This window comes from Lutra lutra, chromosome 7 (assembly GCF_902655055.1).
Source record: "Lutra lutra chromosome 7, mLutLut1.2, whole genome shotgun sequence".
Classification (NCBI taxonomy): Eukaryota; Metazoa; Chordata; class Mammalia; order Carnivora; family Mustelidae; genus Lutra; species Lutra lutra.
In genome coordinates, this window is record NC_062284.1 from 69,960,449 (window position 1) to 69,978,560 (window position 18,112).

Below are 18,112 nucleotides of genomic sequence, written 5' to 3' on the forward strand. Positions count from 1 at the left end.
AGAACTAAGATGTTGGTAAACAGGCCAAAGCACAGCAAGGGTGTCAGCAAGTTCAGACACCCCATAGGCAATAGCACTAATGTCCACTGAGCGTTTACTCTATGCCAAGTGCTCTAAATGTGTATTCTCATTAAATCTTCACAAGCTAGGAGATAGATATGATTACCCTCTTCTTAGAAAAGCTGAGTAACATACCCAAGGTTGTAAACTTCAAAAGCAGTTTCAAGCTTCGTTCTATCTGATTCCAAAGCCCATGCTTCTAGGCTCCGAGTCCCTGAGGCTTCCAGAATTCAGGAAGGCAAGGCTTGATGAGGGACAGGGACAGGGTTCTGAGCTAGGCCTTAGACGGGCACAACTCTGAGATAGGACAGAGAAGGAGACGTGTCAGTGCATGGAACTGTGGTGGAGTGAGGGTGTAGAGAGAAGACAGAGAAGAAAGGGAAAAGAGAACAGAGCAAGGCCAGTTGCTTGGATACAGCCATCTTGTGGGGATGGATGAGTGAAGACACCTGCCTCGTAGGCCATAACAACTTGCCCCACCCTTCTCCTTTCCAATAAAATATTATATTCCTACACAGAAAGACTTGAAGAAGGAACTGGAAGAAGTGGTGAGTGGAAGAGGAATCTTGTCTTCCCTTTGCTCTTTCTGCCTCTCTGCTCTCTCTGAGTGCATTATCCCAAGCACTCCACCCAGCCGGCCCAAAGTCCATGCCACAAACTTCTCGAGTCCTACATCCCAAGAAGGGTAGCATCTTCACGTGATCTCATCAGATAAAGCCTGGCTGGTTCCAAATAGAACTGGAACACCACTCCCCTACTGACTATGGGCTCTCAACCAGAGGGGTTGAAGGCGTGTGGTGTAGGCTGTGGTTACTCTCCCCAGTGAATAGGCAGCCTTCCAAGGAAAGTCGCTCCAGTTCGGTGGCACGAGTAGAGTTTTGTGCTTAAGCCTTACTACCACTAGGCACACATCGTCTTACACAGACATACGTTCACTATCCAGCCATTTGTTCATTCACTCGTTCAATAGGGAATTATTGAACGGCAATTTCAAGCCGAAGACTGTGCCTGGTGTTGGGGGAGACAAGGTCAAACACTATGTGGCCCCTAACCTCAGGAGCTGTATACCTTGTTATTGTTGGTGGTGCCCTTCCTCATGGACATGGTCAGGCAGTAGTAACTATAATGAACATTAGGATAAAGAGAAGCTCAGCAGGCTCTGTGGGACTCCAACTGCTCACACTGCAAGCAGCTTGCCTAGTTCATTTCTGTACCTCCAATGCCCATCACTATGCCTGACATACAGTTCATTAACTTTTAGTGAATTAAATGAAGATCTTACTGAGCCTGATTCCCAGCTCTTTCTGTGGCTTCTATCCATTGTTTTAAGCCTGGCATCCTAAGCCTTATCTAAGGATACATGGCGTTCTTCAAATAGATCACAGTATGTTTGAGTTGGGAGAAACTGGACAGATTTGTCTGTATCACCTCCATTCCCTCCCAGACATCATGTCCCTGTAGTTAAGGTCCTTCATGAACCACTTGGAACTCCATGCTTTCCTAAGTCCTCCTGATCCCGGATACTCTCCTAAGAATATGCAAAGTTTGTCAATGTCCCAATAAAAACTCGGGAATCCAGACCTTGATACAGAACTGTGACAGCTTCAGCGGGCTGATGGCAGGGGTCCACCTCCTCCTTTGAAATAATGGGCTGTGGAAACAGAAATCTTGGCTTCTGATTGGGGTCTTCCAACACCACTAGGGTCTCCTGTGGGGTCTGGGGCTGCAGGGAGGCAGAGCCATTTGGGGAAAGGTGAGAAATGGGGTGGAGAGGTCCTCTGAGGAGATTGAGCCATGACTCTGCATTTGAAGGATAGTGATCCTTGAGGTATAGGCATGTGAGCTGACAGGAAAAGGAAGGGGTAACTAGGAGGCTTGAGGCAACTGTCCCCTCAAGCAAGGCAGGCTAAGTAAGGTCCAGAAAGAGCCTAGCCAGGGTCCCAACTCTTCAGCCAGAAAGCACCTCAGAATCAATTCAGAGTGGTGTTGGGACATGCACAAAGCCCTTCAGTTGAGTAGTAGCAGAATGGGGTTAGAATCAGGTCTCCTGATTTCCACCCTGGAGTTTTTTTTTCTCCTCACCCTGCTGTTTCCTAGATATGGATCTCATGTCAGAGTTCTTGGCCTGTCACATCCTAGAAATCTCCTTCACAGAGGACTCCTTCTCAGGCAGAACAGGGCTTTTCTCATTCTGATGGGTGGCCTTTTTAACCCTCCAATGCCCACTGTCTCCTTGTCTCTCTCCATCCCCTTCCTCAGAAAGATCTCATGGGGTCTTCAGTGGCCACGTGATGGGCAGCCTGGGTCCCTGCCCAGCAGCAAACCTAGGGACAGTGGGCATATATCTTGGCATCTAGGCACGCTGACCCTTTTCTCCAGAGAGGTCAGCGTGTGGGGAGAAGGGAGTGGAATTCAGTGACTTCTAGCGCCTTAAGAATTCCTGCTCTCCCCCTCAGTCTGACCCTCACTCTGCGGGCCTGGGCCACAACAATGCCCACAGGCAGGACAGTGAGAAAGGGAGGGAGACCTGGGTTTGCCCGTTTTCTTGGCCAGGCACCAGGAGCAAGAGCCCGGCCCACCTCTTCCCCGCGCCGGCCATCTCCACTTGCTCCTATCCCCCTCTCCCCCGCCTGTCCCTCCGGGCTGCTCAGGCGCCACCACTACTGTCCCCAACCCGCCCCGCCAGCCCGGGCAAAGGGCAGCGTGACTCACAGCGCTGCCACCAGCCCACGGCTTGCCCGCGGCGTATAAAGGCTACCCGGTGGGGGGCGGCGAGCCCTGCCCGGCCCGAGGTGCGCAGAGCATGGCCAGGGGCGCGGAGCGAGGCCGCGGGGGCTCCGGCTGGGGGCTGCGGGGCGCGCTGGCGGCGGTGGCGCTGCTGTCAGCGCTCAATGCTGCGGGCACCGTGTTCGCGCTGTGTCAGTGGCGCGGGCTGAGCGCAGCCGTGCGGGCGCTGGAGGCTCAGCGCGGCCGGGAGCAGCGCGAGGACAGTGCGGTGCGCTCCTTCCTGGCTGAGTTGAGTCGCACGCGGCGAAGGGCGCCCGCGCCACCCCCGGACCCCGCCAGCGCCGCGCGCAACAAGCGCAGCCACAGCGGGGAGCCCGCGCCACACATCCGCGCCGAGAGCCACGACATGCTGATGATGATGACCTACTCCATGGTGCCGGTAGGCGGGGGCTCGGCTCCGCGTGGCGCCTCCGCCAGGGTGGGCGGTGGGCAATGTGGGGAGAGAGGCCCCGACGCCCTGAGCTCGCTCCCCTGGCTAGACGGCGACGTGCTGTGAGAGAGGGCCCTGGGTGTGAGCCCGGCTGGGGAGGTCACCCCGGCAGGCAACTTAGCCCTTCCGTTTTCTCCTCTGTTAAATGGGGGAGGGCGTGAAGGGCTGTCTTCCACCTCTGACATCTTTGGGTCTGCAGGTAAACAAGGGGTGCAGGCAGTGTTTAAGAGAGACTGCTTTCCTTCCTAACTCTGGATTAAAGTTTTCACCATCTGAGGTGAAGGGAGCCACAGCGGCCCTGGGCTTTGCCTGTGAGACTCGCTGGAGCCCCCCTGAGAGCGCAGGGAACCCCCACTGAGAGCACAGGGAAGACATTTCTGGGAGCATAGACATCTTCAATAAAAGGGTTCTTTACCTGGCTTCAGCTAGTGGTCTGGCTTTTCACCTGGCCTCGGACCAGCCTCATGAGATTGGTTGAAGGGAAAACAACCAGCCCTAATTTTACCAGTCGCCTGGAACCTTGGTGCTGAGAAAGTTGCTCTTGGGTCTAAAGCGGTTCCAAATGGGAGAGATCAAAATGGAGAAATTTTCTTAGAATCCTCTGTGAAAGCTGAGATTCTCATGTGGGCTCCAGCAGGTCTATAGAACTCCAGAAATTACCAGTGTGCATTTAGGGGCCGTGCATCTGGGTAGAGTCCATGGCTTTTCATTAGATTTTCATTAGATTTGCACTCCCCCTAAAAGGTTTAAGAAACTCTGCTCTTAATGTCTTTAAAGCAAAACCTCAAAAATCTTTTTTTTTCCAGTTTGAAGTTTCTTTGCTTTTGCTGATTTTTAACTCAATAATTATCTAACGATTACATTTAGATCACATGGCCTTTCCCAATTCTGTTTCATTATCCATTACGACTGCACTGGTCTTATTTCATTTTACAACTACAAAGATTTCAGTTCTGGCACCCCAAGTCAAGTGTGAGCCATACTTGGGAATCCTAGGGATTTGAAGATAAACTCATTTAAAGCTTCTGCATCAGAAAAGCTTTTAAGTATCTCATATGAGTTGAAATGCTTTTACAACTACATGATGGAAGTACTAGATACTGCAAATACATCTTTTGAGAGAGATCAAATTTTCCATTAGTGGCTTCATTTTTTTTTTCTCATCCATGTTATAATTTAAAAAAAAATTTAAATTAGACATCTGATATTTATTTATTTATTTATTTTTATTTGACAGAGAGAGACACAGCGAGAGAGGGAACACAAGCAAGGGGGAACAGGAGAGGAAAAAACAGGCTCCCCACCAAGCAGGGAGCCCGATGCAGGGCTTGATCCCAGGACCCCCGGGATCATGACCTGAGGTGAAGGCGGACGCTTAAGGACTGAGCCACCCAGGTGCCCCCAAGCAAAAAAATTTTAAAAGACCTCTGTAAAGTGAAGAAATCTCCTTTCAGGGCATTAACTCTTTCTCTTGACTCTCTACCATGCATTTTGAGGATTTTTTGAAACCCTTCAAGAAGGATGCATCTGAGCATCAACATTTTATATTTTTAATCCTGCTTTTAAGGTAGAAGCTTGTGTATTAAAGCTTATTCAGTCACTAACCCAAGAGAACAGAGATCCATTTCTGTCTCAATCTGAGAGCTAGATTTAACTATCACCACCTGCTCTGTTAGAGGTCGGAGAGCAGAAACACCACATTTGTTGGGCTGAGAGGCATTTATAGGTTATCACCAGCTCATCCCCCATTGTAATGGGTATGCTTTGAGGGAATTTCCATGCCGCTTGGGAGAGAGTAGCTGTCTTCTTGCTGGTTGTTCTCAAGTTCTCAAGCAGTAGGCGAGGGGGTCACCTGGAAACACACTGAAACACAGATTCCACAGTCCCACCCTCGAACTTAAAAAATGATCATCTCCAGAATTGTCTTCCTTAGTAAGTATGCGATTCCCCATTCTCCTACCTTCCCAGCCCCTCGGTGAGTTAGATACAGGTGATTCCAGGTGCCACTCTGAGAAAGCTCTAGATCACTACTTCTCTACTGTAATAAGCAGGTGAATACCTTGACAATCTTGTTCAAATGCAGATTCTGACTCAAGATCTAATTTCCAGCTTGAGAGTCTGCATTTCTCATAAGCTCCCACTGACATCAATGTTGCCGTTTTGAGGACCTCACTTTGAACAGCATGGTTCAAGAGTGATGGTTGCACACTGAAATCACATAGGGAGCTTTCAAAATGACTGATACCTAGATCCCACTACCAGAAATCCTGAGTTAACTGTTAGAGGTGCAGTCTGGCATGCCTGGACATTGACAAGCCTTCCTGCTGACAGTGAACAACATTGAGCATCTTGCTCCCACCACGTCTCTTTGAGGCCTCTGTCTGCTTCAAGCAGAGGTACCCATTTTATTGCTGAAAGCCTTTTACTTTATTCTAGCATCATTCACCTTGGCACATTTTTCTCATTTTTACTCCCTGTATTTTTCCTCAAAATACAGAATTATTCACATGAGGAAACAATGTTTTAAAGGGTACTTTCAGGCCTGCCTAGGTGGCTAATTCAGCTAAGCATCTGCCTTTGGCTCAGCTCATGATCCCAGGGTCCTGGGATCAAGTCCTGCTTCTCCCTCTTCTTCTCCCTCTGCCACTGCTTGTGTGCACTCTCTCTCTCAAATAAATAAATAAAATCTTTAAATAAATACATACAGAATCTTAAAAAAGAAAAAGAAAAAGAAAGCTCTTTCATGGGCATCTCTACTAGAAAAGTTGCTTAGAGAACTGTTTAGTATACAGTGTGGAAATCAGTGTGCACACTCCTTATGGCTGAAGTCACACCTTCCCCAACCCTGTTATACAGCACCAGTAGGTTCTGAATGAGGATGAAATCAGAGGTCCCCTCACTGTGGTTCCATGTCTTTAAAGACCGAGAAACCAAGAAATAAGCTAATGTCAGCAGACTAATGTCAGCATTTAAAAAAGTCTTCCAAAAGGCTCATTTATATAAGATGAGCTTCCTAAAGCTATCTGACACTCCAGAATTCTGTGCTTTTGGCTGAAACTATATCAACTCAGCATGGTAATTTCGGTTAGCACATTCTGCCCAGAAACTGGTTGTTAGAAGGGCAACATAACTAGTCATTACTTAGAACAGTTAGTTTCGTACAACCAAACACATTAAACCCTTCAGAGTAAGTGGGTACTTTGGAGAAAAGTAATAAGGGTCCTGGGTACCACTGAGCTAGACCAATGATGGGAAGCCATCTGCCAGGAGCTCCCGCAGGTGAGGGGGCTCCCGTCTAGTCCCCATCCCACCTCACACCACTCACATCTCACTTCTCCCATCAGCTGCTCTCTCATCCCATTTTCCAGGTCTTATACTTATTGATGTTCTGGAAGCCTCATCATCCTGTCCAAAATCTAGGGTCAAGTCCCCAGTAGGAAAAAGATTTTACTTCTCACAATGTGTGTCATAACAAGCTCTAAATGGGTTGAAGATTTATGTTTTTAAAAAACGAAACCCTGAAACTACTGGAGGAAATATGGGTAAATGCGTTTTTAATGTTGGAATGGGGCAAATCTTTCTTTCCAACAAATCAAAAGCCAGAAGCAAAGAGTGAATAAATTTAACTACAGCTTAAAAAGCACACACAAGAACAACAAAACATCTGGATGGCAAACAACAACAAAAACAAACATACACCTCACAAACATAAGCAAAAGATAAAGGACAAACTGGGAAAAAAATATGTGCACCTCATATCATAGACACAGGGCTTATCATATATATATATATATACATATATATATATATACATGGGGTGGGGAGATATATATATGTGTGTGTGTGTGTGTGTGTACGTGTGTGTATATATATATATATGTATCATTCCTATAAGTTTATAAGAAAAAAACAAGAATTTAATAAGAAAATCAGCAGAAATAGGGATCCAATAGGAAAATGGAGCATAGTTCTCAGTAAAAGAAATACAAATGTCTGTAGGTAAACATGTGAGAAAAGATGTCTTGGTTTTAAAATGCAAATTGCACCTTGTCCTGAAACATAATTTTTACCTGTCTAACAAAACTACAAAAGTTTAACCCCACATTCTCCTGGGGAAGTGGAAGGGAAATAGACACGCTTTTACATTGCTATCTGGACCACAAAATGGTACAACCCATGCGCAAGGCAATTTGGCAGTACCTAAAAATATTACAAATACATTTACCCTGTGACCCAGCAGTCTCAATTGTGGGAATTTATCCTGCACGACAGACTTTATCACCTATGAAATGACATATGCACATATTCACTGTAGAATATTGGTAAAAGCCAAAGACTATTCACAACCTGTGCCCGTCCATACAGAATTATTTCATTTTATTATTATTTTTTAATCTTTTTTTTTAAAGATTTTATTTATTTATTTGACAGACAGAGATTACAAGTAGGCAGAGAAGCAGGCAGAGAGAGAGGAGGAAGCAGACTCCCTGCTGAGCAGAGAGCCCAATGTGGGGCTTGATCCCAGGACCCTGGAATCATGACCCAAGCTGAAGGCAGAGGCTTTAACCCACTGGAGCCACCCAGGCGCCCCCGGAATTATTTTAATAAGCCAACCTATGCACTCACTGGGAGAGCTAGCTGTAAAATGAGAACGAGGAAATTCTCTGTGTCCTGTTATTGGAATAATCCTTAGGATATATTCTACGGGAAGAAAGCAAGACAGAAAAAATATGTATATTGTATTACCTCGTGTAAGGAAGAAGTGGAAAAATAAGTGAAGATATTAACAAAAGTGCTTTACTTAGGGTGGGTGGGCATAAGATGGGAATGAGGCTCTCACTGTGTAGCTTTGTGTATTATGTTGACTTCGGAACCATGTGATTGTGTTACTCTAATTGTGAGTGAAAAGGCCATAATCACAAAGTTACATGGGTGCTGCCCCTGGACTGGGGGATAATAAGGCATGGTGACGACTCTGCCAGCCTGAAGTTTGCGCTCTTTCTAAAGGAGAGGGGGGCAGGCTCTCCCTGGTTGTTCCTGTACAAAAGCAAGAGCTCAGTGTGTCTGATCTTTTGATTTTTTTTGAAGTGAAAAAATCTGACTTTTTATGTGAAATCTCTTGGCTTTGAAATATTGACCAAAAATTTCCAAAAAAATTGTTTTTAATTGGCTGAGCGTGTTGGCCAAACAACACTCACATTGTTAGGGGCCATGTTAGGACTACCAAGCTTAGTTCCCAGCAGTCTCATCTTATAATCATGCATGGTTTTGAACAGAAATGGCCTTACTTAGCTCCACCACGTCCCCCTCCCCCACGGAGTTCTCACCCTGGTTCTGCAAGGGTACTAGTAACTGTGCCATTGTTATTGTTGGTTGAGTGGAGCTAGGTTTCTTTGTGTGTTTAGTTTGGTCTGGGTTTTGTTTAGTTTTTTGGCTGTTTCTAAAAATCAACCCCATCTTCAGTGGATGGAGATTTCCCAGCACTGTGGCTTTTTCAAAAGCCTGTGGTCCAGTTCTGAGGATAGTTCTCAAGGAAGAAATGCCAGCTGTCTTGAGCTGTCTAACGCAGTATTGTAACAAACAGAGCTTTTCATGATGAATGTAATGAATGTAATGAATTACATGGATCTATACATTATCTTGTCTATGGGGTGGAAATCATGTTGCCTATCTATAGCCACAGGTCCTGCTTGCAGAGATGCTAGCTCCCTGAAAGGCCTAAATTGGCTGTGTCAGGGTTTACCTCCCTTTCCTACCTCTTGGAGTCAGTCACCTCCAGATGGTGTAAAAGCTGAGGATTCAGACCAGGGGACAGTAGACTGTGACCTATAGCCAAGTCAGGCCTGCCACCTGCAAGCCCACAAAGTAAGAATGATTTTTTTATACCTTTAAAGGGTTAAAAAACCAAAAGAAGAAGAATATTTTGTGACATACAAACATTATTTATGTGAAATCCAAATTTCAGTCATCATAAATAAGGTTTTGTTGGAATACAGCTATGCCCGTTTGTTCACATATCATCTGTGACTACTTTCACACAACAACAGCAGAACTGAGTAGCTGCAGCAGAAACCATATGGCCCACAAAGCCTAAAATATTTTCTTTTTGGCCCTTTATAGAAAAAGCTTGCCAACTCCTCATTAGACTGTCATCCATCAGAGTGGAGATGACACTGGGGGTTGTTCCTTTGGAGAACCTAAGCAACGAAATCAGGGTTGTTCTAGGATTGGGTTAACCCTGGGGTTTTTTAAATTTTGTTTTTTTTTTGTGTTTTGTTTTGTTTTTGTTTTTGTTTTTTAGCTTAAGGGTAGAATTTAGTGATTCATAGTTGCATATAACACTGTAACACCAAGGCTCATGAGATACATCACATGCCCTCCTTAATGCCCATCACCTATTTAGCCCAACCTCCCACCCACCTTCCCTCCAGCAACCCCCAGTTTGTTTCCTAGAGTTAAGAGTCTCTTACAGTTTGCCTCCCTTTCTGTTTTTATCTTATTTTATTTTCCTGTCCCTTCCCCTAATGTTTATCTATTTGTTTCTTAAATCCCACATGAGAATGAAATCATACAGTATTTGCCTTTCTCTGATTGACTTACTTTGCTTAGCATAATACCCCCTAGTTCCACCAACGTCATTGAAAATGCTTTGCAACTTTTGATGGTTACATAATTTTTGATGGTTACATAATATTCCAGTGTGTGTGTGTGTGTGTGTGTGTGAGAGAGAGAGAGAGAGAGAGAGAGAGAGAGAGAGAGATCTTCTTTATCCATTCAACTGTTGATGGACATCTGGGCTCTATCCATACTTTGGCTATTGTAGACATTGCTGCTATAAACACTGGGGTGCAGGTATCCCTTTGGATCACTACATTAGTATCTTTAGGGTAAATACCCAGAAGTGCAATTGCTGGGTCTTAGGGTAGCTCTATTTTCAAGTTTTTGAGGAACCTCCATGCTGTTTTCCAGAGTGACTGTACTAGCTTGCATTCCTACCAACAGTGTAAGAGGGTTCCCCTTTCTCCCCATGCTTACCAACATCTGTTTCCTGACCTGTTAATTTTAGCCATTCTGACAGGGTTTTAAGACCTCCCCCAAGGAGACAGAATCTAGAATTGAGCTGACCCAAAGAGCAGTCCTACCCTGGAAGGGGGCTGCCAGGCCAAGCTGGCCATCAGGCCTTTCGCTCCTTCTAGGCCAGCTTCCCAAGTCAAAAACAGTCATGTTAGGACAGCATTTAACCAACACTAACTCCATATCTAAGCCTTGCTTCAAACTCCATTGTTCTCTTCAATTCCAATTGAAGGGGGAGGTTTGTACCCCATTAGGTCCTATGGAACAGTCCCTGATGAGAGATCAGAGGCCTGATACAGAAGAACAAGAAAAGACAGGGCAGCCAAAGGCACAAACCCACATGCAGTGCCTGGGAGGTATGTCTCCATGGCTTTTGTCATAGCAGCAGGTGCATGTGGGCACTTGGGATGTCACACCTGACACTGCGGTTGGTTTACATGTCAGAAGCCACTTCTGAGTGTCAATTAAGGGTGGGGAGAACTTGAAGCTACGTGCCTGCTAAGATTTTGTCTGCTGTTGGTACTGTGAACACACCCATAAAATTAACTCATGATGGCACGTTGAGGAAGTCAGGCAAGAGCTAGCTCTTTACTAGCTTCAGACACTTTATCAAAACACATTTTGCATACATGGAAATAAATCACTCAATGTAGATATACAGTTGTCATGATTCTCTAGGGACATGTGTAAACACAAGTGGGCCAAGACTGAGCACCTGGACCCACGAGAACAGAGCAGTTGTGTTGACCACGTGAATGGCATTCCTGCCTTTCCTTCAACCTCTATGCCAGGGACGGAAAGAACTTTTTGACTTTGGAACTCAAAGCCACATGCCCCCCTGCAAAGGCACTACTCCCCAGGCCAGCCCGCCTGTTAGTGGCACTGCCCCCAGACCACAGGCTGAGAGATCTTCGGGCAGAGGGCCCTTTCTGGGTGAGTTCCAGAATGACTTCTCAGATCATGAGGCTTCCAATGTCAGGAGGGTTTTTATCATCCCCAATGCCCTTGTCCCAGGATCTGTTCTACCGCTGGCCCAGGCTCACCAACAACACAGTACTCCTGCCACCTTCAGCCATTGCGTGGCAGCCCTAATTTGAGCAACCTGGGATTCCTTCCTCACTCTCAGATTCTCAGCCAAATTCTCCCTCCCTGATGCTTCCCTGAATATGTTGTGGTGGTGAGCAGAGCAAACTAGGTAGTCAGATGGATTCATATCCTAGGCCCACAGCCTTATAGCTGGGCGACCTTGGATGAGTCTTAACTGCTCCAAACTTCAGTTTCCTCACGTGCAAGCTTGAGATAATAACGTGTACCTCATACTGTCCGTAGGGGGGTTAAGGGAAAGGAGGTAGGTCAAGAACAGCACCTGGTGTAGTCAGGTTCCAGGAGCTCTTCGTTGTTGCGTTATGAAGATTTTTCACTCTTACTTTCATGTTAGCCCTTCTTGCCCCATTATCTCAGCATCTTCTTTCTGGATTTATGGTTTATCACAAGTTCCCTCAGAATGCCAAGTTTTCTGCTCACATGTGCTTCTGTCAGCTACTGCTTCAGGATCATATTTGGCTTCTTGATAGCAGACTGACATCACACCAGCCTAAATCACCTTGTCATGAAAGCAAAATGGAGTTAACCTTGATGGGATGACAGGGCTTCTCAAACTGGTCAGGATTTCCCAGGCCCCCATCCCTTCTAAACGACCACTGATGACAAGCTTTGACACCCACTACGATAGAGTCATCTTGACCCCCTTTCTGAGTGGCTCAGCTGTTGTCATCTCCTACTGCTTACTGTCAGTGGCAGTCCTAAAAAATGTTTTGGTTTCTTTCATTTGGAAAACTGACAAAATGTGAGCTGAAGGTAGAGCAAAAACAACTTCCAAGAAAGAAAAACAATTTGCTTCTTGGGGTCTCATGTTCTCCAGGATTGGATTACTTATGTGGAAACTGTCAGAACAGGCTTCAGATCTGACACAACACATTTATCTGAGAAAAAAAAAAAAAAGCTTTTTTTTTTTTTCTCTGCATTCCTCAAACTCCTGCCCTCCCCGCCCCCCGCCTCCCCCATCGCTCCCATAGAAGAAATCCTTGGTCAAATCTCGTTGACATTTAAGCTTAATTTACATGCATTTTATCTACAGACTAAAGGTCATGTTGTGTGAAATAAACTGAAGTTTTCGTTTGTGATTCTGCTACAAAGAGAGCATTTTTCAGCCCATCAGTTGCTTTTATGTAGCTCTTTGGGTTTTAACAGCTCTGTATTTTAAGTAGATATAATTTACTTCTAGTTTAACTAAAGTTCAACCACAATTTTCTTTACTGAAAGGTAGAGTTAAAACAAGACCAACTGAAGATCATTCAAAATGCAATTTGTGGAGTTTGTTCTGAATGCAATAGGTAGAGTAACCTTTCATCTGCCATTCAGAAAGTTTCCTGTGTTCACCAAAGCGCTGGGAACTTTGGAGACCCTGCCTGGCCTATATGTAAAGATGTGAAGTACTTGGGGAAAAATTGTGGCTAACTATGCCTGAGCTAAAACGATGAACTGACCACTGCAAAATAATCCCCTGGTTTTTCATTAACTTGATGGATGACTGACTGTTGGAGTCTGGATTCATTTTCACTCAAAGGTGGAAAATGCCTTCTCCCTCTAGGTAGCACTTGAGGACCTTGGAAACAATCTCACTGAAAAGGGAGAACTTTAGGGGGAAATCCTTGATAGTGAGCTGTGTGGTAAGCATCAGGGCAGTCAAGAAGAGAGAAAATCATTCTCACCAAAGTGATGAAGGAAGATTTCATGGAGGAGACAGAACTTCAAGTGGACAATATGGGGTTGGTAAGATTTGGGCAGGCAAGGAAGGTGAATCATTCCAAGGACGGAGAAGAACTTACACCAAGCTCGAGGGACTGGAATGACAAGGGTCACAGGCTGGAAGAGCAAGGGACCAAGAAGATCTTCCCGCACTGGAGAGTTTGGGCTAGAGGGAGGGGAATTCCTTCAATTTACATTTTTGAGAAGTTGAGAATGAATCTGATAGACAATTGGGAGCATTGTAGATCTTTCGATGGGAAGGAGTCATGAAGAAAGTGGTTTTGTAGGATTGGTCTTGTTTGTAGTGCAGGACAGGCGGGGGAGATACCAGAGGCAAGAAGAAAGGTGGGAAGTTATTGCCTCGGTCTGGGCAAAAAAAGAATTGATGTCTGGCTAAGGTGGTGGCATCAGAAATGGAGAAGAAGATCTATATCCTACAAATACCAAGACAGAAGAATGAAATTAAACTGGTAACTAATTGGATATAAGAAAGAGAAAGGAAGTATCTGGTCCAGATCCATCCAACACTGAGAAGAGTGAAGACATCACAAGCAGAATTGAGGAAACACTGAAGCAGGTTAATTCAGAAGTGAGAATGCCAGGGGGCATCTGGGTGGCTCATTCAGTTAAGCTTCCGACTCTTGATTTCTGCTCGGGTCATGGTCTCGGGGTTCTGAGATCAAGCCCTCTGTCAGACTCCATGTTGGGCCTGGGGCCTGTTTAAGATTTTCTCTCTGTCTCTCTCTTATCCCCTCCCCACCCTCTAAAAAATAACTTAAAAAAATTTTAAGTGAGGATGCTGAATTTGTTTTGAGATTAAATATGAGATGAAAAGAGAGGGAGAAAAAGGGTGGGAAGAGAGGTAAACTAAGAAAAGAAAGCATTCAGGGAAAGGAGAACATCCTGCTTCCAAGAACTCTGTGTTTGCTCTAAGAGAAAGGGCTTTACAAGCCTAAAAAGGAAAATGCAGACCCAAAGCCTTTACAGTGAGTGCTAGAATCATACTATGTGTTTCCTCCTGGCTCCCTTTTAGGTGTTTGACCTTTGACAGGTCAAGCTCTCTGTGTCTCAGTTTTCTCATCCTTAAGAAGGCAATTAAAGCAGTGTCTACCATAAGGATTTAATTCAGTAACTCATATAAAGTCTTTGGCGTGGTGTCCACAACTCAGTATGTGTTAGCTTATTATTACTGATATTTTAGTATATCTCAAATGCTTCCTTTCTGAGCTTCAGGGAATTCTGAAACCTTGTAATAAAAATAATGCCAATTGAATCAACGCAATTTACCAAAGAAAGGGCAGATCCTAGGATGACTCTAAAGTTTGGAATCTCAGGAATCTTTGGAATACATATATATGTATTCCAATACATATATACATATATATATGTGTGTGTGTTCCAATACATATATACATATATATGTATTCCAATACATATATACATACACACACACACACACACTATATATATATATTTTTTTTAGGGAATTTAATTATATTAAATATAATTTGCAAATATCTTTATTCATGTCCAACGTGAACTCATGCATTTATTCTTTCACTGACCAAAATTTTTTGAACCCTATAGGAACAACATATTTGTCAAACCAATGATCCCATTGTGTTCCAAGGCTAATAGAATCAATAATTATTTTGTGGGTGAGCATCTCGTCCCTAAGGACCTCCTCTAAATGTTTTCTGGAATAACCACTTATAGCTATTCCCTGATACAAAGAGAAAGGAAGAGGGGGCTGAGCAAGGAGTAGATTGATAAAACATCTTCACAAATGTTTTTGCTATGTACAAAGAATGCCACAGGGCAGAGTTTGGGGATAATGGTTTAATTCTTTGTCCATTCCCCCATCACTGACAAGTTACTTGTTATAGTTTATAAATACTTTTCTGACTAAAGTTAAGGATAAGAATGCTTAGATAAAAATCAGAAATTATCTGAAGATGCCTGTTGAAGGGAACAATGTGAGCACAAAGTGTTGTTATTAATGGTTGGTGAAAGATTATCCCAGCAACACTCCTGCTTCAGAGAGCTCCATTAGAGGTCAGGAGGGGACAAGTGATTCTCAGTCACTTCAAAACACTTATCTTTTCCTTCCCTAATTCCTTCTGCACTTATATATCTGTACCACACAAACTAAAACTCTGTGCACAGTTTCGGTCTCCAATTTGTCACCTTCAGTCACCTTGTCTCTTTAAATACATCTCACCATTCTTTGCTATGCTTCTAGTGAGGTAGTTGACAAATACCTCTTCACTGATGAATTCATCTACAACTCAACAAGTACACATCTAAAGAAGGTATCTGTCAGTTTCTGAATCTGGTTTCTTGCCCTGCTGAGAGTTTTGAAGGTGGGCCCTGGGGCATTTTTAAAATTCCTTCCTCAGAATTCATGCTACTCACCAAATAGGAGATGGTGTCAGGTATCGGTAAGACTTAGAGACCTACTCTACCTGTCAGAGATTTGTTCATTCAATATGTGGTTATTGAGCACCTACTATGTCCCAGGCACTGTTGTGGTTGTGTGTGAAATAGTCTGAAGAAAGCCTACAAATCCCCGTCCCCTTGGACTTTATGTTCTGGAAGGGAAGGGCAGGCAAAAACCAAAGTACATAATTATCTACAGTATTAGAAGGTGATGAATGCTATGGAAAATGATAAAGCAGGGGTGACGATTAGAGAGGAGGAAGATGAAGATGGAATTATAAGTCATGTGGGTGGGGAAGGCCCCACTGAGAAGGTGGCATATGAGCAAAAACTTGAAGGAGGAGGAAGTGAGCCATGTGGATATCTGAGGAAGGGCCATTCAGACAGAGGGAACAGCAACTGCAAAGGCCCTGAGGAAGGAAAATGGAGCAGAGAGAGTGGGAGGGAGAACTGGGTCAGAAAGGAGGTCAGAGAGAAAACTGAAGGGACTGGAGAACAGTTCACATGTTGCTTTGTGGGCTGTTGTAAGGACACTGACCTGAAGGGGGAGTCTTTGGAAGATTTTAGGCAGAGGAATGGAAGAAGTGACCTAACTTTTCAAGGAAATCACTATGATTAGACTAGACTCTGTGTGGGGTCGGGGTGGGCAGTGGAAGCAGGGAGGCTTTCTATGTAGCTGTTGTGATAATCCAAGTGAAAGAAGAGAGTGACTTAGATCAAGGTGCTGGCAGCAGATACCGTAAGGGGTAGATTCGGTAAGGAGTGGACAGTGTCTACATATGTCTGATGGTCAAACTGATAGAATTTTCTGACAGCCTGACAGGTGTGGGGGTAAAAACATGTTAAATGACCTCAAGGTTAGTGGCCATTAACTGAGACAGCAGAACTACAGATGTTTGTGGGGAATATCAGGAGTTCAGTGTGGGGCATGTTAACACTAAGATTTCCTTTAGAGGTCCACGTGAAGAAGTCGAAGAGGGAGCTGCATACAAGTCTGGGAAGGTGCCCCAGTAGGAAGTGTCCCCAGGTTATAGTAGAAATGCTGAATATGAGGATATTCATTACCTGGACCCTGGGAGGCTCTAACCAAGAATCTTCCCACTCCATATTAAACTCAGACTGTTTAATAAAAAAAAAAAAGTCTTTGATAAACAACGAAATTAAACCAATTAACTGTATTGTGAGGCTTTTGTGCCCAGAGATTTTCTCTTACCCTTATAAGCACAGGGCCTGGCTTATCAAGTGTTTGTCCATGAGTACTTCTAAGTCAGTTAGAAATATCTTAGAAGTTTAGCAGAAGCCTTTAAGCAAGTAAGTAATTTGTAAGTTAATATAACAAATGCTAAGTGCCCATTCTGGGCAGTGAGGGTGCACACTGTGGGTGATGAAGAACAAGAGAAGAACGCCCAACATACTTATTGGCTAGTAGGAAGGAAGCACTTTTGACACAGAGCAAAGTATAATAGGACCCTCAGAGAAGTAAGACTAAAATCCAGTGGGCGGTCAGGGAAGGTTTCAAGAAGGAGGCAGCATTTGAGCTAAGCCTGGAAGGGTGGGGAGGACTTCACAAGGCAAGTGCTGGGCAGAAGCAAGAAGGCATTTCAACAGCAGGTGGTCCCTTTTAGCTTCAGCATGGTACTGGTCAACATAAAAATGTCTGAAGTCTTTGCCTTCATTGTTGAAAATTATTTTGATTTTCCCTTCAATACTTTAAAGATGTTCTGGGGCACCTGGGTGGCTTAGTTGGTTAAGTGTCTGCCTTCAGCTCAGTTCATGATCCCAGGGTCCTGGAATGGAGTCCCGCAAGCCTGCTTCTCCCTCTGTCTCTGCCTGCTGCTCCCCCTGCTTGGGGAAAAAAAAAATGTTACCCCACTTTTTCTCACTTGCTTTGTTTCCAACAAGAAGACTGTTGTTATCCTTGTCTTTGTTCCTATATATGGATTGTGTCTTTTTTCCTCTGGCTACCCCTAAGATTTTCCTTTTAATACATGTTTAAGCAGTTTTATTATGATATGCCTTAGTGTCATTTTCTTCATGGTTCCTGTGCTTGGGTTTTGTTGAACTTGAAGGAGATAATAGATTTATAGTTTTCTTGAAATCTTGGATAGTTTTCTGCTATTATTTTTTTCAAATATTGTTCTACCCTCCTCCCCACCCTGCCAGTCATGGACTCTGATTACACATGCATTGGGCTACTTGGAGTTGTCCCACAACACATTGATGATCTGTTTACTTTTTAATTCTTTTTTTCTGTGTGTTCCATTTTGGCTAGCTGATATTAGTTTGTCTTCACATTCACCAAACTTTATTCTGCAATGCCTAATCTTGATTTTAGTCTCATTCAGTGCACTTTTCACCCAGACATTGTAATTTCCATTGCTATAAATTTGAGTTAGTGTTTTTTATATTTTTTATGTTTCTACTTAACATGTTCAGTATTGTCTTTAGCTTCTTGAACGTTTGGAATACAGTTAAAATAACTGTTTGGTTGTCTTTGTTTCATAATTCATTTAT

General features: G+C 44.1%; 1 protein-coding gene across 1 annotated transcript in view; it reads left to right on the forward strand.

Moving 5' to 3' along the window:
* The first annotated feature begins 2,689 nt into the window (after window positions 1-2,689).
* Window positions 2,690-18,112, forward strand: part of GLDN (gliomedin) — a 62,756-nt gene continuing 47,333 nt past the window's right edge. The window contains exon 1 of the mRNA XM_047739004.1: window positions 2,690-3,226. Coding sequence (XP_047594960.1) covers window positions 2,864-3,226 — 363 coding nt within the window. The 5' untranslated portion in view covers window positions 2,690-2,863. The remainder of the gene's footprint in view (window positions 3,227-18,112) is intronic.